At 38.9% G+C, this 24,616-nt stretch overlaps 1 protein-coding gene across 6 annotated transcripts in view; it reads right to left on the bottom strand.

Moving 5' to 3' along the window:
• The window catches only part of Ndufs1 (NADH dehydrogenase (ubiquinone) Fe-S protein 1, 75kDa), a 268,993-nt gene that overhangs the window by 191,033 nt on the left and 53,344 nt on the right, over positions 1-24,616 (bottom strand). For all 6 annotated transcript variants that reach the window (XR_004227954.2, XM_031932105.2, XM_031932108.2 and 3 more), the window contains 2 exon segments: positions 18,413-18,634; positions 18,195-18,330 (listed from right to left, as the gene is read on the bottom strand). Coding sequence is in view for 5 of the 6 variants with exons in the window: in XM_031932105.2 (XP_031787965.1) it covers positions 18,195-18,330; positions 18,413-18,634 (358 nt within the window). In the remaining variant the exon portion in view is untranslated.

The following is a 24,616-nucleotide window of genomic DNA, read 5'->3' as shown; positions in this document are numbered from 1 at the left end:
GAAGTTTAAGCTACAGGTGCGGAAAGACTTGTTTCACCTTCCCCTAAACCCATCCGACCTCTAGAAACCACCCCTACCAAACCACAAGCAGTCTAACCCACGTTACACAGGGAACAGCGAGTTTAATCGCTTCCTTTATTCTTAAAATAATCCAGTTTCACACCAGAAGCCAGCTAACTACCTAAGTACCTATCCCAAACCAAAAAGCTGGGAGTCAAAATAGTTAAAAATTGCTCCCAGTACAGCAAGTCGTTCCACGAAGCCTGCCGTCCTATGCTAGTGCTGGAATCATCGCCGAGTAACCTTCGCAAAATATACATCTGCCTTCTCTGCAAAAATCGCAAGTCCGCACCCGAGGCCATGGAGAAGACTAAGCATGCTAGATATGGTGAGGACGTGCTAGCACCAAATGTGCCTTTGGCGCTGTCTACACCCAACTCTTCGCGCAATGTCCTCCTATCTACAACTAAAGCGAGCACTGGTGCAACGCAGGTTGCTGCTTTGACAACATCTACGCGCTCAGATGCAACATTGCCTCGGTCATCTAAAACCTCCACTACGGCAATCAAAGTCAGTGGAAGGAGCTCCCGCGCATCCAGCTGCATCGCTTATGAGTGGTCTCTCAAGCTCGGCTGCTCCATCGTCGTCTTCGGTCCACTCCATATCTTCAAGACTGAGCTCCAGCTAGCTCGACGCATCTGTGGTGAGGAACGGCAGCGTCATCTCCAGCCTGGTAACCTACGCGAATTCCGTCCGTGATACCGTGCAGGAAGCTATCTCTTCCCAACAAGAGTCCATGGCGCCGGTCTCTCCTCAAGAATAGACTCCTTTGAGGCTCTCCTGACCGAACAACACTCTAAATTTAACGCTCTGACTTCTGAATGTAAATTGCTTCGCGAGCAATTAATTAAGCATTCTGATTTGTTCGACAAGAAATTTGTTAATTTCGATGACATAGTTGCGTCCTTGACCAAAGAAGGATCATGCGATGGCTTCTATTCTGCGACGGATGCCGTTCTCGATTCACGGCTGTCGTTGCCTCGCGCGGGAGATGCTGTGCTCTCCACTGTTCAGGCTGCTGGGACCTCTCATTCGCGTCTCTCTGTCCCTCGTAAAAGAGTGCTACGTACGCGCACTCATAGTCCGGAGCCCGCCGACCGCTCGGCTAGCTCAGGAACCGCTAGTGGAGGGGTGAGTGGTGCTGGAGGGACTGAGTCGTGGACTGCTCTTTGGCAGGAGTCGATCCTGTTGACGTCGCTCACGTCATTCTTGGTACCACTCTGCCGTCTCTCTCAAGGAACGACATCGTTAGTGTTAGGCAGGCCGGTGCCCTTTCGGCGGACATCCGTGGCCATCGTCCGCCTCCTCTGATAGTAAGCTTGTCTAGCGAGGCCTTGATTGCTAAAATCCTGAAGGCGAAGGCCGCTTTCACGCGATTTAACACGAGGGACATTGAGGTTACAAAGTTCGACGAGAGAGTTCCCAAAAGCTTGTTCCACACGAATATTTTCATAAATGAGGCTCTTAATCCGAGCGCCTACTCCACATTCAAGGATTTAAAATTGTCAGCAAAGAAACTTGGTTTCAAGTTCGTGTGGCATAGGCGTGGCAGATTTTTCGTACGAATGCGGGAGATGATGCAGGCTCACTCGTTCTCGACTGCATCGAATCTTAGCGCGATAGTTGGCTTGTATAGCGGGAACTTGGCCCCCTCTGGCATTGTCTCGCCGTCGACTGCACCGTCTACTGCCACCTCAGCCACTACGAGGGCCTCATGTGTTGAGCCATCTCTCTGCCTTTCCGTCAATGATCCGGCTCCCGCGCCTTCTGCGTAACTAGGATCACCGGTCGTATCTGCGAGTGGGGCTCTTCATGCTGGCTTTGTCAACATTATTTCGCTGCGCGCTCACATCGGTCAACTTCGGGCATATCTTTGCGAACAACCCTCTTATCGGCTCTTTGCAGTCGCGGAGGAGCAGGTTGGTGTTGAGAACTTTTCCATGATTAGACAGGATCGTAACTCCGAGAGTGGCGGGCTGGCTCGTCGCAGTTATCTATCGTCCCCCTCATGTTCCGTTTCTTCGAGGGACTGACATAGATGACCAGCTTCGCACGTGTGCTGGTGACTTCAGCCATAAAATTATCATGGGTGACCTCAACGCCAACTTCTCTACATCATCCGACGCGAAGTTCGTGCGCGACCTTGCGAGCGATCAGGCTCTGAAAATTGGGGAGCACGGTGCGACGCACCACACGGAAGTGTCTCACACGTGGATCGATGTGATTCTCGTGGATGAAAATGATGAGGTCTTGGGTTCGGGGAATGGTCTTGCGCCCTTTCGCAGTCATCATGCCATTATTGATGTCAGTATTAAGCTTCACGCCATTGCTCCAGTCACACCTTCCTCTTTCACCTACCGGGACTTTAAGTCAATTGATTCTGCTCACCTCATTTCTGCTCTCTCAAACTGCGATTGGGCGCTCCTCGATTGCCCGAATTTCGACATTGATGCGGGTTTAACTTGCCTGAGCTCGAACCTCGTGCAGGCCTTGGACGCCGTCGCTCCCCTCAAGACGTTTGCGCCTAAGCATAAGCTGCATCCCCCGTGGACGATGATCTCCTCTATCTCTATAAGAAGCGCGACGCGGTGCGGAAGCGCTATGGCAGAACGGGACTTGACAACCTCTGGGAAGAGTACCTTTGATATTTGGAAGGAGTTGCGCGCCCTCGGCTTATTACCCTCTTCTGAAGAGGAATTACATGGTTTCACCCCAGAGGAGCTCAACTCTCATTTTGCCGGCGTGTCGGTCTCGGACTCGGAGTGTGCGAGGGAAATGGAGAGTATTGCGGCATCAGCCTCCGAGGGTGGCTTTGTTTTTTGTAAAATTTCCATCGCCGTTTCCCACTTTTCCTCGCGCGCTGCGGGGGAGGATGGCATCCCTCTTGGAGTGATAGCTAAGTCTCTCTCGATCATTGGTCCGCGACTCGTCAACCTGTTCAACTCCACTCTCTCGCGTGGTATTTTTCCGCGTGCTTGGAGGAGGGCTCATCTGGTGCCACTGTAGAAGACCGCTACTCCTTCATCGGTTTCCGATTTTCGACCCATCGCTATCTTGAGCTTTTTGTCGAAAGTCCTGGAGAAAATCGTCCACTCGCAGCTAATGGGGTTCCTTGAGTCGAATAACATCCTGAATCCTCTACAGGCGGGCTTCAGGCGTTTCCGCAGCACTCAGACTGCGTTGCTTAAACTTACGGAGGACATTCGTCTCGGCATTGATGGTGTCGAGGTGCTTGGCGCTAATAATAATAAAAAACTGTCCAAACTTGTAACTTTCCTCCTCTTGTTCGGCTTTAGCAAAGCCTTCGATGCCATCTCTCCAACCAGACTGCTCCGTAGGCTGATTGAGATGGGTTTCTCCAGAAACGTAGTTCTGTGGATTAAGTCTTACATCTCTGACCGGCAACAGAAGGTTGTTACAAATTCCTGCAGACAGTCCCACTGGCTTTCAACCAATCTTGGGGTTCCGCAGAGCTCGGTTCTGGGCCCCCTTCTCTTCAGCCTATATATTAATAACATCGCGGAGACGCTAAGTATCAGTCACATTAAGCATCTGCTTTATGCGGACGACCGCCAGATCTACACGCAGGTGGAAATGTCTGAGCTTGATCTTGGTATTGCGCGCTTGACGGATGCGGCGAGATCAGTGTCAGCGTGGGCGAGGGCCTCCGACCTCCATCTGAACGTTCTGAAGACTAAGGCTATTTTTTCGGGTCCGTTCACAATGTCAATGCTTTGAACGACCTTGGTCTTCCGGGCATTGAGCTGGAGGCTGGGGCTCTCGTCCCCTTTACTGATACTGTGAAAAACCTCGGAGTGGTCATGGATTCCAAGCTCTCTTGGAAGCCCCACGTCGAGTGCATAACAAAGCGAGTAAATCGTGCACTCTATGGTTTAAAGTTTTTCCGGACTTGCACTACTGAGGCACTGCGTAAACAGCTTGCAGAGGCCCTGATCATTCCTCATTTGGATTATTGCTCGCTTGTGTACCTCGACGTGTCCAGGAAGCTTCGGGTTCGGCTACAGCGTCTCCAAAACGCATGTATGCGTTATATCTGTGGGGTCAGCCGGTATGAGCACATCTCCCCTCACCGGCACAAATTGCGTTGGCTTACTGTTGAGCAGCGAGTAGATTACTTCTCCTCGCTGCTTTTTTATAAAATCATTAATATCAAGAGGCCTTCCTATCTCTGTGACCTCTTAGTTAAAAATTTAGATCGCACGTCCGCCAGAGGTGAGGGTAGAGAGTTGGTCGTGCCTCGTTCCCGCACGGATGCTGGCCTTCACTCGTTTAGGGCTCGCGGAGCGAGGTTTTGAAACGCCTTACCTAACGATGTTAAACGGTTGCCCTCGCTAAGTACGTTCAAGACGGCGATGCTTGGATTTGTTTCCACTTCTACTTTGTGCGATCATTGATCATTGACCACTGTTACTGCTTATTTTACACTTGTTGCGTGAACTTGTACATTTATTGACGTGCGTATTCTTTGTATTGATGATTATTTATGTAGACTTGTGCTTAATGGCACTCTTAATGTTCCTGCATTTGTACTATTTTGTAATTCACAAATAAATTTATATCTATCTATCTATCTATAACCCCTCTAACCCCTAGAAACTACCCCTACCAAACCACAAGCAGGCTAACTTACCTAATCCTGGGAACAGCAAGGTAATCGCTTTTTTTTCTTAAATTAATTAAACCTTACACCAGAAGCCAGCTAACCACTTACCCTCCAATCCTTAGAAACTACCCCAGCCAAACTACAAGCAGGCTAACCTACTTAACCCTGGAAACAGCAAGTTTAATCGCTTTCTTTTTTTTTTTTAATAATTAAGCCTTACACCAGAAGGCAGCTAACTACCTAAATACCTACCCCTAACCCGCCTAACTCCTAGAAACTACCCCTACCAAACCACAAGCAGGTTAACCCACCTAACCCTGGGAACAGTAAGTTTAATCGCTTTCTTTTTTTTTAAATAATTAAGCCCTACACCAGAAGCCAGCTAACTACCTAACCATCCAATCTCCCATAGCTAATAGCAGTTCATTCAATAATTACAGCTAACAAATACATTATTTGTTGACTATCACATTGACTAATTTACTTGTAATAACATCTTGAATTACGTGGTTATACGATTCTGCGTGTTTCCAGTCTAGCCTGTGGAGTGGGTTTTCATTATTTTAAGAAAAAGGAATCGATTAAACTTGCTGTTCCCAGGGTTAGGTAGGTTAGCCTGCTTGTTGTTTGGCTGGGGTAGTTTTTAAGGATTGGAGGGTAAGTGGTTAGCTGGCTTCTGGTGTAAGGTTTAATTAATTTAAGAAAAAAAAGCGATTACCTTGCTGTTCCCAGGATTAGGTAAGTTAGCCTGCTTGTGGTTTGGTAGGGGTGGTTTCTCGGGGTTAGGGGTAGGTATTTCGGTAGTTAGCTGGCTTGTGGTGTGGGACTAAATTATTTTAAGAATAACGGAAGCGATTTAACTTGCTGTTCCCAGGGTTAGGTAGGTTAACCTGCTTGTGGTTTGGTAGGGGTAGTTTCTAGGAGTTAGGCGGGTTAGGGGTAGGTATTTAGGTAGTTAGCTGACTTCTGGTGTAAGGCTTAATTATTAAAAAAAAAAAAAAAGAAAGCGATTAAACTTGCTGTTTCCAGGGTTAAGTAGGTTAGCCTGCTTGTAGTTTGGCTGGGGTGGTTTCTAGGGGTTAAGGGGTAACTGGTAAGGTGATTAGCTGGCTTACAGTGTAAGGCCTAATCTCTCTATATTAATAAAAAATCTTCGCCGCCGCCACCGCCGTTTAGAAATTAGCTCCCCCTCAATTTGGGTTATTGGGTTAAAATTATGCCTTTTTTCACGTTATTTTTAACTCAACTTTTGGTATTGGGTTGATAATGAATGATTTTTACATAATTTTACGGTTTCTGGTTCCCCCTCATTTAGGGTTATTAGCTTCCCCTCATTTTAGCTGCCTTCATTATAACTTCCCCTTATTTGGGCGGCCCATGATATATATATATATATATATATATATATATATATATATTTCGCTTCCCTTTTTCGCTTCGCTCACCAATGCCTCATTTGGATATAATATGCTATGATTAATTATTATCTATTAATTTACTAAATATGCAATTCAGAAAGTACTGACAAATTTCCACACCACCCAAGGGACACTGCCATGAACATACTGTAAATTTAGTGGAGTATGCTGTTTCTGCGTTTTTTTTTAATATTTTGTTAATAAACATCAACAATGTGTTTGTCTTAAATATCATTACTAACATTTATTACTCTTTATATAAGTCTCTGTACATTTATATTTTCACATTTATTATGTGTTTTTATTCAATGTTTATTAGACTTATTATTAGAGTAAAATGTTTTTACGGCCGTGTAGAGACATCTATAGGTTTCGCTACGCCTTAATAAATTAAAAAAAAATGTTATTTAATTTTTGTTATTGACGTTTAGTAACAAAAAAAGTGGTATCCTCAGTAGGCCTATTTTCATTATAAAACTTTTGCTTACATTTAAAATATACGTTTTTTTCAATAAAAAATAACCTTTCTCATATTTGTTCAATATGAAATACATGTATGTACAATTTTTTGATTATGTTTCATATATATTGCTTTTCTATGGACCTATATGAGCATACTACTATATAATTTTTCTAAAAAAAAAATTGGATACATTAATATAAATATAGTGATAACATGATTACAGCACAATGTTACTTATGTAATTTTATATGTCTTCTTAAATTGTCAGCTCTATAAAATCTTTTGTTACAACAAGTACATATTTGTATATTTTTTTAATGTAAAAGTAAGTGATGAATAAGGTGATTATGTCTTTTGAATAATATTCCGCATTTGTGACAAAGAAAGATTTTAATGGCTGCATGCTCCCTTATATGCCTTAAATAATTTTTCTTGAAATTAAATCTCGAATCACAAATTCTACAAATTTATTGAATCCTATGTGAGTCTTCTTGATTTCGAACAGGATCTGATTTAATTTTTTATTGAATGAATAAAAACTTCCAATTGGAATTGAAATCAAAACTTAGTATGTTAAATTTTGTTTAGCAATCTCGAATAAAAAGTAAGACAATATCCACAATATGCATGAAAATAATGAATCTAAAAACGTTTAAACTTATAAGTTTGAACAAGTTTGCATGTATTTTTTCATACTTATATTTTTTATACTCATAACATTGTGTTCAAATCTATAAAGATGTTAAGTATACTAAAAAAAAATATCTATGAAATGACAATTAATAAAGTGGACGGAGAACAGACATTTGCACTTATATAAACGCTTCTGCCCAGACAATATTTTTTATAAGTTGGGTATCATCGGTTTCATTTTAAATAAACAATTGATTTTCATTTTTACATCTAGAAAGGGCAACATACAACTGATCGTGAGAAAAAAGTGTCTTATGAATATAAATACCAACTGTGTCAAAACTTTGTCCTTGCGATTTATGTATAGTCATGGCAAAAGCGAAAATTAGAGGAAATTGTCGACGGAATAATACGAAAGGTAAAGATGTATATTCACCGGCGTCTAAAATGATTCTTGGAATGAAAGCAGTAGTTTCTTTTTCATCACCTGTAATAATCTCAACTTTGATATTATGTTTGAACAGTTTAATTATTTTCAATCTGGTACCATTGCAAGAACCGTCATTTATACTTATACTAGGAATGAAGGCGCGCTTCGCGCGCTCTTGATTCTATCTCTGTCTAATAACACTGGTAGAAAATCTACCATAAGTGTTGGGCGGCACAATAACGTCTGCTAATATTTTATAAGCATGTACCATGTTACTAAATCCCTCAAAACTATTTTTTAATAAATATATTAATAATGCTCAATGTCGTCATCATTGGTTTGAATAGTGAAAGAAAAGTTCAGTATAAGAGTCAGTGGGTTTGTCTATCATTACAATGTCATTTATTTGCATTATAAAAAAGCTATACAACTGAAATTTTACACAGATACTTACTATGCTACCTAGAAAACATGTAACCTACATGATTATGATTTAACTGTTTTCTTTCATATTTTCACATCGAGGCCCATATGAATTTTTTAATTTAGCGTATCAAATTTTGCTTGTAGACAGTTACACAGAAACTACCATCTCTAGCACATTGTATTTCTGGTTTCCAGTGTATTTTTACATGAAGAAAGTGATAAGTATTTTAGCTTTTTTGTCAAGACATTAATTAGAATTTGGCTTTTAACAGTTGTGAGAGATTTTGAGACCGATACCTGTTTCTCCATTTTTTGCATTTTTTCTCATTCGAAAACTAACAGGTCTAGAGAGCTCATATTTTGCATATAGATTTCTTTTGTGATTGTGATGATGAAGTGTGTGATTGTGAAGATATTTAAAGTTGAATCGACCTTAACTGAAAAACTTCTGATTTCGATTCCAACAATGATGTGAATGCAAACTCATGCTATACGACTAAATAATTATCATGGGTGTTGTAGTCGAACACAAAAGTATTTCAGTTAACGTTGATTCAACTTTAAATATTTTTCCACAATCACAAAAGAAATCTATATGCAAAATATGAGCTCTCTAGACCTGTTAGTTTTTGAATGAGAATAAATGCAAAAATGGAAAAAACAGGTATCGGTCTCAAAATCTCTCACAACTATTAAAAGTCAAAATTCTAATTACCTAAAACCTTGACAAAAAAGCCAAAACATGTATCACTTTCTCCATGTAAAAATATGCTAGAAACCAGAAATACAATGTGCTAGAGATAGTAGTTTCTGCGTAACTGGCTATAAGTAAAATTTGACCTGCTCAATTAAAAAATTCGCATGAGCCTGGATGTGAAAATATGAACGAAAACAGTTCAATCAGAATAATCTAGGTTACATATTTCTAGGTAACATGTCTAGTAGACTTCTTACAATTCAAAGAGAATTGTATAGTGATAGCCTTAAACTTACTGACCCGGATACTGAACTTTTCTTTAAATGCACCTCTCAAACCTCACCGAGGGCGACTTTGGGCACAGAGACACAGTATATCTTGAAACTCTTTATTCTTTTAATTGAACTTCTCACTGACATTTCAAAATAAAACTAAATAATATTCACACACTTTATTACTACTTCAAATAGGGTTAGGGTGCCACTTTTCAATACACATGTTGTAATACTACACACTCTTGGTAATGATTAATTTTTACTAAAATTTCTTGCTAGTTATATTACATATATTTTATCTGTTATCAAGGTTTCGACATTTCATTTTAAACACCTCAAACATTTCTACCAGGGTCATGAGTTATGACTGTTTTGAGGGTTATGAATTTAAAGCGCGGTTCTGATCTCGTTGCCTAGGCAACCAACCAGCAACCAATCAGAATCACGTATTAAATGCTTCACAACAAAAGCCATCATTTTTTAAAGAGAGGATTTCGAATGAGCATGACTATTGTACTATTTTAAGTCAATTTATGTACTGGGAAACCTGGGAATTTCAGAGAATTTGAATATTCTGTTGGATACTTTAATTCAGCATCACTATGAGTTTCATCAACACCTTTATGTCTAGCGTAATCGATACTATAATATATAACTTCCTCGCTATTAATTTTTTAAAATATTTTATTTATTTTGTAAATATCTTCATTATGGGGCGATAAAATGACTCTGCTTAAAAGATCATCATTAACAGACATAACTGAACCGTAAATTTTATTGCATATGTTATTAGTTTTCCATTTATCTGGAATCTTAAAACTGTCAATATGCCCATCACCAATATTTAAAATAAAAGATGAAAAATTAATATTTTCCGATCTCATATTTATCTTCAATTGTAACACCTTGAAATTCTCTAGAATATACACGAACAAATGCTATAATTTCCATTTCACTGACGTACGTACCATTCATTGACATATGCATTTTATAAGTACTTCTATCCGTCATTTTTAAAGATTTGTCGCCTATGATAAATGGCTCAAAATATTCCCAATTCTCATAAAAATGATTATTACAATTTTGGCTCTAATTTTCATATGACTTTCTTCCGTATTAAACAAAAAATAAGAAAAGCAACGAAATAAGCAATTGCCATCTCCAAGGATTTTTTTCTATTTCACATTCTGACATTTTATTGGATATTCTGTCTATCTACTATGTCAAAATTGTATAGATTGAAAATACTTAACTTTCAACGTTGAGTATAGTTCTCTTTATCTCTCTCCTTCTCTTTCTCCTTCTCTCTTTCAAATTATTGCAGCCTGGATTTAGTATCCCGCACAATAATTTATACATAAAATCTCGCTATTTAATTTTGAATTCAGTTTTATAGGAATAATTAAACTATTTGTGCATATAGCATTAAAAAATCGCGAGTAAAGCTTCGAATTTAACTCAAACGTAACCAAATTTTTGACGCGACGTGAATACAAAGCCGCCAAGAATTTGTTGTTATATGTTGTTGATACTTTTGCTATGCATTATGTTATAGGTAACCACTACGAGTTTAAACATAATAGATTTTCGAATATCGAATACAATTAAAATTAGAACTACAGAAGAAATATTTTCAATTTATAAATTTCTACCTATTTTAAAATTGGAGGTTGGCGAACGAAGCGAGTTTAATTCAAAAATAATTCATTTTGAAATAAACAATCAAAATCGTAATGAGATTTTAAAATTATACAATTAAAAACGAAAATTGAAATTAGGGGGTTGGCGAGCGAAGCGAGCAGAGGGGTACCCCCCTAGTTATTTTAAGAAAAAATAAAGCGATGAAACTCGCTGCTTTTAAGGTTAGGTGAGTTAGCCCGCTTGTGGTTTGGTAGGGGTGGTTTCTAGGGGTTAGGCGGGTTAGGGGTAGGTATTTAGGAAATTAGCTTGCTTCTGGTGTGAAACTGGATTATTTTAAGAATAAAGGAAGCGATTAAACTCGCTGTTCTTTTGGTTAGGTGGGTTAGACTGCTTGTGGTTTGATAGGGGTGGTTTCTAGGAGTCGGATGGGTTTAGGGGAAGGTGGTACAATACTGTAGCCTGAACTTCAGGCTATTCTAAAGAGAAAAAAAAAATTCATGGCTATACGATTTAAAATAAAGCGTGGCTGAAATTGTGTCCATTTTTTCCTACTGTGAGAAGTATGTCATCGACATCAACGGTGTGGTCAAAACCATCTTCACGTCGTCGCTCAAGGTGGCCTACCTGAATGCAGCCGACATCCCAGAAGCGCCGTCACTTCCATCAGCCGCGCCAGACGCGCAGGCACTTCCAGCAGCCGCGCCAGACGCGCAATCATCACCCGAGGCAGGGCCTTTCACACAGGGGGATTTAGCGCCAGTACCATCCGCACCGATTCATTGAGCGCCGGTGCCATTTGCCCGGGCGCCTTCAACACCTTCTCCGCAGCCTTGTTCCACCGCCACATCCCTCCACAGACAAAGAAAATAGGTAAAGGCAAATAGCTGTGGCGGTTAGCGCTGGACAGAATCAGTGCAGGCGCAAGCAGACGCTCCAACCCAGGCCCAACTTTTCGTAACAAGTCTGGCCGCCATCTAGCTGAAAGCGCCACTAGATCGACGCCACGCCGTGGCGAACAGGTAGCGTGCACCCGTTCGACATTCTGGGCTCGGCCGCCAAACAAACTAGCCGCTTTTAAACTTAAGCTATCGAACAAAATTTTATTGTAATAAAATCGTCGTCTTTTTCGATTTTGATAAACCACGAGAAAAGTTATTTCTAACCTCGCTCTACCCCATCATACGCGTCAAGTACGAAGTAAGGAAGTTCAATTTCCAAATATCAACTTACAAGTACTGTCTAGCTTGCGGATCGTTTGCATTTAGTTCAAACTATGCAGTCAAAGTTGTGTTTAAGTTTTTATTAATCAATTCTTCTTTTGAGCCTTCCTAAAAGAATACTAACTGTTCGTTTTTTAAATGTACAGCTAATCGGTAAATTACGTGTGATAAAACGTACATTGTATATTGTAGTAGACGATACATTGCTTCTTGTGGGCTTACATATCTTGAATTTAAATATTGTTTTATTTCATCGTAGTTGAAAATTTTTTTCTTCGCATTCGTTTTCATTATGATTTTGACTCATTTTTATAAATGCAAAATCGTGCCCCTTATAACTATATTTAAATAAATATTTGACACAATGAATAGTTAAACATACTTAAACCTTAATATGACAGTTAAATTTCAACAATAAATACGGATTGTATGGAACTACAAATCGATTATCAGCTATATTGTTTATAATGAAACGAATTTGTTTTCCATTGTTACTTCGTCAATAAAAGGGATATCCAGTATTATTAAAAGTAGTTTGCTCATTTAACTATTTCGGAAAGTTTTTGCTACATTTTTTAATTTTGCTATCCATACATGGTGAATTTAAGTTATTTTTACCACAAGGGCCATGTACCATTGATTGCTTAACGATATTATGTAACTTTGGATATTTCATTTCATCAGGTATTTCTGCACTTATAAGTTTATCAACATCTGCATTGTTCAGTTTATGATTTTTATGAATAAAAGCCAACAAGTGCATATGTAGTAAACCTCTTTTCTATCACTCAATTACATGAGTATGTACAATACATTTTCCAAAAATGTTTTTTTTTTTTTGAGAATTTCATTTAATAATTCATTAACTTTGGCATTAAAAACTTTATAGCACTGCGTGAACTAAGTCCGCGTTTATGTCACGCCTATCCGTGACCTAAGTAGCCCTTTATTGCACCGTGCTTTATCATTAACAAATTAACTATGTCGGTGCACATGGATGCATAGAATAATTATCAAGATTATTTCATAATAACAGAAATAGTACTTATTACTCTCCATGTTAACCAAAATAAAAATACGTGACAAATGTGGGAGAGTTCTCCCTTGCAAATAAATCCACAAAATTCACGCTAACTAAAATATTGCATACCAAAAATATAAAAACATCTACATATTATAATACTACAAGGACATTCCTCAAGTCAATCACAGTAACCTATGATTGTTATATATGTAAAAGTAACCCTCTACTTATCTACAATACACACATGTAAAACTTACTACTGAATATGTCATAGCTCACTGTGACTATTGACTCGAGGAACATCTTCGTAGTATTATTATGTAGATTTTTATATTGTAACACGGCAAAATTTCGCTGTGTAACAACGACGTTCGACGCGGTCGGGGTAGAGCGTCTCAAGGCTACCTGTGTGAATGAGAGAGTGAACATGTCTAAGTGCGTCATTTATTTTTTGAGTGAACGACGAGAGAGGAGCAGTGGCTGCGACGGACGAAAAAGACAACACACGTCGCCAACTCGTGATTGAAAGATGCGAGGAGACGACGAGCAACGTTGGCGCAGCAGCAGCAACCTTTCACCTCGACAGGGCGTTCAAGTCGGCCCCGCGCACTGTAAGACAGCCGATGCAGGTGGCGGAGCCCTTCGTGGGGTCTACCTACGTGAGCGTCTGATGCAGCAGGACCAGCGTGATGGCAGCTCGCCCGCACGAACGCCAGGAACAAAAACTACAGCGTCTCGCGTTCGTAGTGACAGATGCCGCCCGAGTCAAGGGCCCTGACGACGGGGCATTGGGAGTCACTATGGGTTCCGCAGTCAAGAGTTATCTTGGTTGTGTGCGGGTGAAAGGCTGTCTGTGTGCTACACGAATTCGAATTTCGCGACTATCTACTTCGACATCGTGTCTGCGGGGCTATCTGCGCGCATGCGCGACCGCGCGACTCGGTAACGGCGCGTGAACCGATATTGTTGCGAGCGAGCGGGCCGTCGGGCCGCGACGCGTTGACGAATCAGCGCGCGCGCGGTACGGCGGCTAGGGAGAGCAGAGTGGCGACCGCGAGCCGCGAGCGCTCGAGTCGGCACTTGCCTGTCCCGACTGCTCCCGAACGGACGTGCCTCAACTTCAACCTCACCCGGTGTTCCAGCTAGAAGGTTTAAGGTCAGTGAATCGTTTTCCGTTTTCTCCGGTCGTATCCATCTCGCGGGTGAACGGCAGTTCCACGTTCGGTTTCGCGAACGAAAAGGTTATCTCGCGTACGCGTTAGTTACCTCCGGATACTGTCTTTATCTCTTTATCTCCTTCTATTGTGTTCCGTCGAATAGAGGATTATCTCGTCTATACGGGTTATATTCTCGAGTAATAAGCGAAGTGTAGAATTAAGGATTTTTACGATTATAATGGAAGTGTAAAGTTATTGTGTGAAAACGTAGGTTAATACTTGGCGCCGACATCTGGATGCACGAGGCGTAAGGTGGTCGGGCAATTTTAGGATAAGTGGTTCGGCGTTTGCGGAATTCGCGTGCGACGTAATTGGGTGAGTTAGTGAGAGACGAAAAGTGCGAGCTAGTGTGTGTGGTCTGGTTGCTTCTTGAGCCTTGAGACGCGCACGAGTCACGCGGGATATCTTTCGTGTACGGGTATTTGCTTGTCGGAGTTGTCTTTGTTCACGGGTTATCTTTGTCATTTGTACGAGTCGATTATAAGTTGTAAGAATTTATTAAGAATATACAGTTCTGTCTGATAAACCATGTGTCTCTATTATCCCGAACCGCCCTCTCTCCTTACCGTTTTTCGGGGCTGCAGCTAGCCGAGCACAAATCATGTGCAAAAAATTTTCGCGCCGGGGAACAACGAGTCGCGAGACTTTGGCGTCCACGAGAAGCGCCTGGCGCCACCGGGTTATTTTCCAAGCACCAGGCGAGGGATTGCACCATAACTGGGGTAGCACGGAAACCCCAGTTACAATATATTTTTATTTTTTATATTTTTGGTGTGCAATTATTTATATTATTATGACCGTATTTATTATCATCTTTGTGCAATGTTATTTATATATTGTAATAATTTTTTGTCAGTAAAGATCCGATAAGGTTGATACCACACTAACGAAACGTCGTCAATTATAGTTAAAAGTGCGTACACTCTAAAAATTAGTACAACAATACTCTTAAGCGCTTATCGCTCAACTAACCTAACTTATAATCTACTACTGATCTCTGTAGTTTCCAAGCTAATGCTTTCAGTTTTATCTTAGTAAATAGGTCAGAACCCGTCATGACGCGCGTATCTAACTGTTCTATCTACCGATCCAATCTAACCGTTGGGTGGTATTTCGCAACTATTTAGAGAAAATCGCGAGGAGCGCTACACACTTGAAACAATCAACCTCCCTTGCTATGCTGAGTGTAGGTGCATTAACAATTATTGAAAAAGCGTGCGTAAACAGCAACGGCAGACGAAAACATAGGCTACGGTTGGAAAGAATCTCCCAGCACCGACTAGTCCACTCCTGCCGTAGGGTTGTTTTTTACGATTATTACGCAAAATATACAGGGTGGGCCATTTTAATCAAACCAGTCTAATAACTCCTAAATTAAGCCATGAACAGAAAACTTGTTCAGATGAAAGTTGTCCAGGATCAAGGGGGATATCTTTTTGTGCAATTAGTTTTGACCTTGAACTCAAATTTGAAGGTCAATTTTTTTTTAATAGGAACCCCTATTTTTGATAGCAGATTCGGAAAGAACAGGAAATTTTACGTCCGAAACGTCCGAAAGTCAACATCCTCTAAAAGCTCTGGCAGTCGATCTCTGAGCAATGCCAAATAGCTATTCTGGTTAACATTTTGACCGAAAAAATATGGCCCAATCAGGTAACCATTAATGATCCCACACCACACCATTAAACTCCATCGGTTTTGATGGTCAATAGCCCTGTACCAGTGGGGATTTACAGGTGACCAGTAGTGACTATTGTGCCTATTTAATTGACCATCACTGCGAAATATAGCCTCGTCAGAAAACATAACAAATCTGAAAAAATCTGGATCATTTTGTAAAACTCCTAAAGCCCACTGGCAAAAGTTAATACGCATTAGAAAATGGCGTGGCCTCAGCTCATGAACTAATCTTATGTGGTAATCGTGATAGTGGAGATTATTGAGAATTCTCAATGCTGTTCTTCGTGGTATACCGATTTCTCTTTCAATTTGTCGACTATTAATTTGTGGATTGAGATGAACAGCTGCTAAGGCGGCTATAACATTAGGATCATTTTCGTTGTATTCGTGGTGTCTGCGTTGACGACGAAGATGTCCATCACAAGCTCTTCGAAGTAATCTGAGTAATGTGTCGTGAGTAGGACGCCTTCTTAGAGGAAAGCGTTCCGCGTAGAGTCGCGCCGCGGCTCTGGCATTGTTTTGGGTTTCGCCTAAGATCATTATCATATCAACAATTTAATTGGATTGATAATCGCCCGTGTTGAAAATTTTGTTTATAATAAGAAAAACTATTTTATTTACATTCACTCTTTATTGAAATTGAAACTAAACCAAAATAAGAAAGTGGCGACAAAAAGGAGGAATTTTCACACCGTATAATTTTTAAATCAAATTTGTAACTTCTTATTTTCTTACGTTCAGACATTGTGATTTAAATTGAAGACAGCGTGAGAACAATCGTTACAATTCATATTAGATTAAAGAAATTCAACTTAAAAAAAAACATCTAAACTAGAAGTGATGCACTTTGGCAAATACAATTATTAAACATTTTTTTTATTATTACAAAAGCAAAATGCTGTTTAATATTTTATCTTAAATAATGTATTTTTTAACATCCTACCTTTATTGTTTAACCATTTTTTACGCTTTTGAAACGTTAAACATTTACTTGACTGCTTCGACCGTGAATGAATTGACAACATTGATTTTTAACGTTCCATTACCCACTCCCATTAAGAACTCAGATATTTAAAATTATCATGTTTACTTCAAAATTTACTTTTGACCACTAAAAATTTGTTAACGAATGTTAAACAAGCATCCTAGTGAGAGGCAAGGGGACTCACAGTAAACAAGCACCCCAGTGAGAGGCAAGGGGACTCACAGTAAACAAGCACCCCAGTGAGAGGCAAGGGGACTCACAGTAAACAAGCACCCCAGTGAGAGGCAAGGGGACTTACGTTAAAAAAGCACCCCAAAGGGAACATAATTCTAATACGTCCACGTCGTTGTTCCTGGGTAGCGCTGAAATTAGGGAATTATTTTGTTTTCAAGGTAAATATTTTCATGATCATTGTCACATTGGGTTTGAATATTCATCATAAAAGTACATTAACTACGATTATTCTATCAGAAAATGCGATTAAATAACAATTACAGTATTTCTTAACATTAGACCTTGAAATGACCTTGTGAAGGTCATGAAAAAAATTTTTAAATACCGTTTCGGACGTAAAATTTCCTGTTCTTTCCGAATCTGCTATCAAAAATAGGGGTTCCTATGTAAAAAAAAATTTGACCTTCAAATGACCTTGAAATTTGAGTTCAAGGTCAAAACTAATTGCACAAAAAGATGTCCCCCTTGATCTTGGACAACTTTCATCTGAACAATTTTTTTGTTCGTGGCTTAATTTAGGAGTTATCAGACTGGTTTGATTAAAATGGCCCACCCTGTAGAGCAGCCAATCCACGAGCGAGTTTGCAGTAAGTATAGGCTGCTTGAAAGTTCGTGTAGACACCATAGAAGCTGCACTTTTGGTTTATAAATTAACACTGCTGCATCGCGTTGACATTCTGCCCTACGTACTTTGAATATCGCGAAAAAGTAGAACCGAGCAAGATATTGCGGTAAGCGAACATCGGCTGCGTAAACGTGCTGCCAGCCAGTCGACCAATTAATGTGAAGTTGAATTCTCGTGGCGCCAGATCTTCGAGAAGCTCGGTACTGAGCGGTACTCATGCAATCAGCAGATCAGCAGCTGACACTTATCAGAGCCAGAAGAGTACGTTTGTATTTCAAGACTTTTGCAAAAGATATGTGATTGTAATTACGGGTAATGGGCTAAAATAGTAGCTAGTGACCATAGCAATGGCACTCTGGTCTTCTTAGATCCCGAAACTGTCTATTTTTTTTTTTTTAATATTAATTCAATTAAACTTGGAAAAGCAAATTTACCACTCGACGTTAGTGTTACCGGTGCTTTTTGGAAACACTTACTCCGACATCTCCGTAAGTGCAGTTCAACCTTAAAAAAAATAAAATTTTTTTAATAAAAAAATTTACCAGCTACTAAAGCATCTTCCCATTCAACATTTTGCAGTTTGCCATCAATTTTTAGCATAGGTGTTATCAATCTTTGTCTTTTAAGACCATCGTAAGAAAATCGTGCTTTATCTGATAACCATTCTTCATTTACGTCCTATAGTAAGGTAAAATATAGTGATTATTTAATAACTACAATAAGATGAATTAAAAATTTTACAGTGTATATAATTTGATACCTCATTGACTCTTGGAAGTACTCTCAATATTTCACCAGTTCGATGAGATACAATAATATTGCTGCCAACGGCATCATGTACATCAATACTGTCTGTTCGATGATTTTCCCAAGGGCGAGCAACAAATGCGTAAGGTTTGCTGGTTAAAGCTCCAACGGGACATAGATCAATAATGTTACCCGATATCTCCGACATAAATAGTTTTTCTACGTAAGTTCCAACCTAAAATACGAAAAGTATTATATCTATATGCTATTAAATAAAATAATACATTTTTAGGAAAGACCATAATACCAAAGCCTCTTCTCGAACAAATAAAAAATTATACAAATATTATTATACTCTTAATACTCAATTTCCCGCGTGTTCTCTTTTATTTAGAAACTTTTATTATATTATTATTTCCTCGTGACATCAGGCTAAGATTTTTTGGGAACCTATCTAATCATAACAAAATCTTATTTTGGGCTTGATTCTGATATATGCGCAGAATGCTATTTAAAAAATTGCTAAAAATACCTTTTAAGCTGTAACTTAAATCGAAACAAGCTAACAAATTGTAGATCTTCCAAAAATACAACTTTTTGTTCTGACACCTAAACGTGAAAATACTTTTAACTTGAGTCAACGGCCCGAATTGCTTTTTTACATCAATACATCAGATTTTTACTATATGACGACTACCGGTGCATTATATACGTGAAGCACGTCATGGCGACTAATCTGAAACTGGAAGGCTTTTCAAAACTGTTTACTTATCTGCATAAAATAATACAAAAGTAGTCTTAGCAATACATAATACATAATCTACTTTTACTATTATATTAAGCGGCTAACGGTCTGCCGTGTGCCATGTGCAGTGTAACATGTACCTAAATAAATTAACCTTATTCCTCAAAAGTGGGACTTATATAAATAAAGAGAACATCATAAAAGACTTTCAGGATAAAATCTCTGCGAAAGACTAACGGTGACACGCAGATTGCAGTGATATAGGTACCAGTTCAGATAGCGGCTAAGATCACTAAGCTACAGAAGATCAGAATAGGAAGGGTCAACTGTAGGATCCGGATGCTTAGCCGTAAAAATGAGCTGCTTATGTGTTATAAATGCCTAGGTTTTGGCCGCATATTGCTAATAAGTGCACAGAAACGCAAAACCGTAGCAACTGCTGCTACAAGTGCGGTAACATGGGTCACAAGGCGAATAGCTGTCGCAATGAACCAAAATGTGTACTCTGCCAGGGAAAAAGCGACAGTCCTCAGCCAAACCATGCTGCCGGTAGTTATTATTCACATACAGTATTAGTGAAAGGCGACAGTCAGCGAAGGAGGAGCATGTGTGTAAGAGTCAGTGGTGGGAGGCATTTGCCTTCGCACTCCCAAAGAATTATACACACCCCTCGCGTGCAGACAGCTTGTGTACGACGCACACAGACCCATGGCACGTATATAACAAAAGACTTGAAAACGAGAGTAGGTCATAGTACACATGCACGTGTCTAGAGAGAGATAAGATCTGGAAGTCGACGACAGTGGCCAAACGAATAGAACAGAGACGACACTCTGCATAGGGAAGTAAGAGAGACGCAAGTAAACTCTCATAGCTACTAATACACGCACGTCAAGGGTGACTGTGAGGGTGCCTAGAGCAAGCAAGAGACGCAGCTAAAGAGATAAATGAGCACCATATAAGGAAATATGCAGCATCTAAGCTTCTGATTGGCCGCACCACCATCCCACACCTACTAATGCATAACACAAAGGGAATGACGGTGAGGGTGCTATCGGGTATAAAAGGCCCAGGGCATAAGACCCAAACAAGCAGTCACTCTTAAAAAATTATTGCAACGCTCTGCCCAAATCCAGACCAATAAGTCGCGTCGAACTTTCCAAGCGTAACTTTTGTCGGGACTTAGAATCTCACACGATTAAAAGTGTCGGGACTTGGAAAAATTTTTCGATCGGTCGGAACTGAGAATTTTATATTTCTAATTCTACGATAAAAATCATAACCGCGCGTAACTCTACTTGAATCCGGTCCAGAACATCACGTCGAGATCTTAATTTTTCTGCTGAAATCACTATCAAAACTCTAATAATTTTCAATATTACGAGACTTAGATTCTAACGCGATCATCGTTGTAAAAACATAGAATTTTTTCAATCAGTTGGACTTAGAATACTAACAGTTGTCGTTTATCATTTCTGAAAGAGAACACAATTATTTAAGATGTTTCAGTTAGTCACGAGCAAGTAATTATCCGATTTTGTCTATTCTTGAATATACCCGAATAAGAATTAAGTCGCGAGTGCATACTTTTAACTCTCAACTCCTGACTGCTGACGCACCCATTCATACTCGAGATCTATTCGCTTTGGAAACTAAGTCAACGCCCCACTGAGAGGATGTGCTGGTACCAGAGCAGGTCAGAAGCAGAATAAGACACAAGATAAGTGAAATACGCACACATAGGCCGCCTCAGTAATATTATCTTTCTCTCTTTTTCTTTATCATTATTCGATGCACGATAAATCGATCGCATATTCCAAAAAGCTGAAATATTATTATGTTTTCGTGTGCCTACGAAGCAGGAGAAATCCGACCTTGGCGAACGACCTTCCGGCGACGACGCAGAGGACAGCAGCAGCCTAAGACTCGCGAGGTGAGAGTTCCCGGGTTCTTTTCCGTCATCCACCCGAGTTGGAGAGGGACGCCGCTCCAGGACTTGGTGGACCCAGCTTCAGCGTCCGGATAATCCGACAATAGGCGGGTGAGCGGTCTTTCGCTATAACTAAGTGCGTTCGTGCGATACAGAATATCGGCGATGTTTCGTGCCACCGAAACGTCCTCGATAAATATGCAAACAACGCGACGAGAACGCGTGCAGGCGTGCCGGCGCAGCGCGAGCAAAGCACATAGTAAAATCAGTGTAATAGAATCAGAGAACAAACATACGATTTGTCAACTGTATTTCTCTGAGTGCCGTTATCTGCATGCTCGTGAGTGTTTGTCGAGCCCAGGATATAGCGAGCTAGTCAAATATCGTAAGGCTGCCGCGATAAACAACAGCATCACCGTGTATAAGCGCGAGTCCAGCAGCACTCACGCACGCTGCACTCTCAGCTAACGCCCGAGACGTATCCGACAGCAGAGCATATCGCTGGCGAACTTGCGCCAGCGCTAACCACACCAGGTAGCGCCGCGAGGAGTTACACGGCTCCTCGCCGACGGGAAAATCCACGTTACAAATTACATAAATTCTTTGAAAAAAAAAATGGTCCGAATAATTTATTGCTAAAAACCAAAGTAATCATATCCCCATCAAATTCTAATACATTTATATTTAAAGAAAATATAGTTAAAAAATTGAAAGTAAAAGTTTTCTATTTTATAGTGATGATAAAATTGAAAATGAAAATGACAACAATTAAATAGACTTAACACTGACAGAATTTCTAAATCCATTGACTTTAAACGGATTACCACCACGCAAATTATTCTCAAAAAATTGTGTAATAGTCAGTTTCTTAAAAAATTTGGATATCGATGACGGTCTTTGTAATGAAAAAAAAACGCTGCCAATTCTTTGGCACGTAGCTTCCTCCAACAAAATGTATAGTTTAAATAGATAAAATATTGTTCAAATATACAGTATATTAATGATTTTTAAAATACTTTCAATCATAATTATTTTACATAAAGAGCACCCATCACCATATCAAATCATATAATTTTCATGAAAAAATTTAAACCTCAATATTTTAAATACCATAGAGTCCTCATAACCTCATAAAATCATGAATTGTCTTAAAACATTCTGAACTTTCGTTAGCGAGTCATAAGGTTTAACAGAAATAGTAATTTTCAGTTATACAGGGTATACAGGATGAGAGACAAAAATTTGAATCCTGATATTTTTCAAACGAAACGGTTTTATAATCTGCAAAAAAACCTAGCCAAGGTGATCAAAAGATCGATAATTTCCTAAGATTTCAACTTAATTAAAGCCTTTTTACTCCCGCAATCGTGCGAAATAAAAAACCCATTTTTTTAGTATTTAATTTTTAGCTTCAAAACTGATAATCAAAATGGTTTAAAATTTTTACAGCCAATAGATATTATTGTTTTTTATTGTCATAAATTCTTTCAAAAGGTTTAACGATTTAGTTTTGAATATATTAATTTTTTTAATACCTTTTTATCATAAAAATTGAACGGAACGGTCAATCTAAAAAATCTTACGGGAAAAAGTAGGCAATATTATGCTCTTTTAGATACACTGTTGTTGAATATATTGTATAGATCATATTATAAAAAAAAGCAAAAATATTTTTTCAAAAAACCAAAAATGGCTATAATATAGCCATAAATGGTCAGAATCATGGAAAAAATTGTCCGAATTCAGAATCAGAAAACATATATGCATGCCAAATTTTTTTACAATTGATCGTGTGGTTCCAGAATTATGACGGCACACACACACAGCCATCCGCACGGACATTTTCTAAAAACGCATGATTCGTACTCCAAACACCTCCAAATGCGTTTCTACAAAGTTTCAGCAAAACTTAAAATTTTACTATTGCAAAGCTTCCTCTTAGGAGGAAGCAAAAATAGTTATTTAGGACTAGCAAATAATGCTCGATTCGCTTGCGAATCATATATGTGAAAATTTCTTTTTTGTATAAAATATGTCATGTAACAGGGTGAGACTTGACGTGAGAGGAGAAAATCACAAAAGGAGACGCCGGGATCGAGAATCAATCCGGCGCTCCCGAGATCTCTATAGGCGCGCGTGCTACCACTTGAGCCAACGCCGCCCTATTTCGTCACTCTCTATCCTGCCTCGATTACCAGCGTGGCGAGGGACGTTGTTACTCGTTACAGTCAATATAATATTTTATCATTTTAATGTAGTTTGTAATGCGATATGATAAGATATAGAAATACTTTTTTCAGTATGTACTCTTATTAAATATTTAAATTAATTTTTATAATGCCATGGTTGAATCGGTAACCCACTTAATGGCCAGTTCTTGGCATGGAATCTAAGAGCTTAGAAAGTTTTCAAAAATCACATAAAAATGAAAGCATTTTACGTTATTTTGTCAGGAGCCAGGTTAAGGGGGCTATGGGGGGTGGTAGGGAGGAGTCTTGCCAAAATGATGATATAATATAGGAAGATATATGTGTATATATATATATATATATATATATATATATATATATATATATATATATGGGTGGTTCTCTGTCAAATCGAAGATCAAAAATTTTTTTCTTCTCCAACTCACGGTAAATATGTTCCAGAAACAGTTTCCAATGAACCTGAATTTTTTCAGATTTTTAAATTACTTTTTATAAAAATGGTAGGGAGCCAAAGATGTCAATTTTGGCAATTTTTGGGTTTTCAGCACAAATTAATTAATTCATAGCTCCTCAGGGAAGCATTTTTCACTATAGACATGGATATACGTTTTTTGTAAAATTTTCTCACCTTTTCAATAAAAATACCCTTAAAGTCACATATATATGTATATATACATATATATATATATATATATATATATATATATATATATATATATATATATATATATATATATATATATATATATATATATATATATATATATATATATATATATATATATATATATATATAAATATGTGTGTGTGTGTGTGTGTGTGTTATACCTATCTTATAAGGCATTTAAACCTTAATATTGGTGAAAGTAAGAGTTCGATCCGGACTACGACCACCAAAAAATTCATGGAGATACCTTTTTATACTGCAAAATTTCCTGTATGGGTCCCAGAATGGCAGAGTATCGTTATATATATATATATATATATATATATATATATATATATATATATATATATATATATATACACACACACACACACACACACACACACACACACACACACACACACACACACACACACACTAGGGGGTACCCCCCTGCTCGCTTCGCTCGCCAACCCCCAAAATTTGGTTTTTATTATATTGTATAGATAAATAATAAATTGAGTATAAAAAATGTAAATATTTATTTATACAAAAGTATTGTAAACAATTAAAAAAGGACAGTTCATCTGTAGATAGTCAATTTAGATAGTAGATTTTTTATGGAATTTAATCTTGAAATCATATATTAACTCTCGTTTTTATTGTCTGATATATTCTGAAATTAA

Source organism: Nasonia vitripennis (genome assembly GCF_009193385.2).
Source record: "Nasonia vitripennis strain AsymCx chromosome 1 unlocalized genomic scaffold, Nvit_psr_1.1 chr1_random0006, whole genome shotgun sequence".
Lineage (NCBI taxonomy): Eukaryota > Metazoa > Arthropoda > Insecta > Hymenoptera > Pteromalidae > Nasonia > Nasonia vitripennis.
This window is presented reverse-complemented; position numbering and strand designations above follow the sequence as displayed.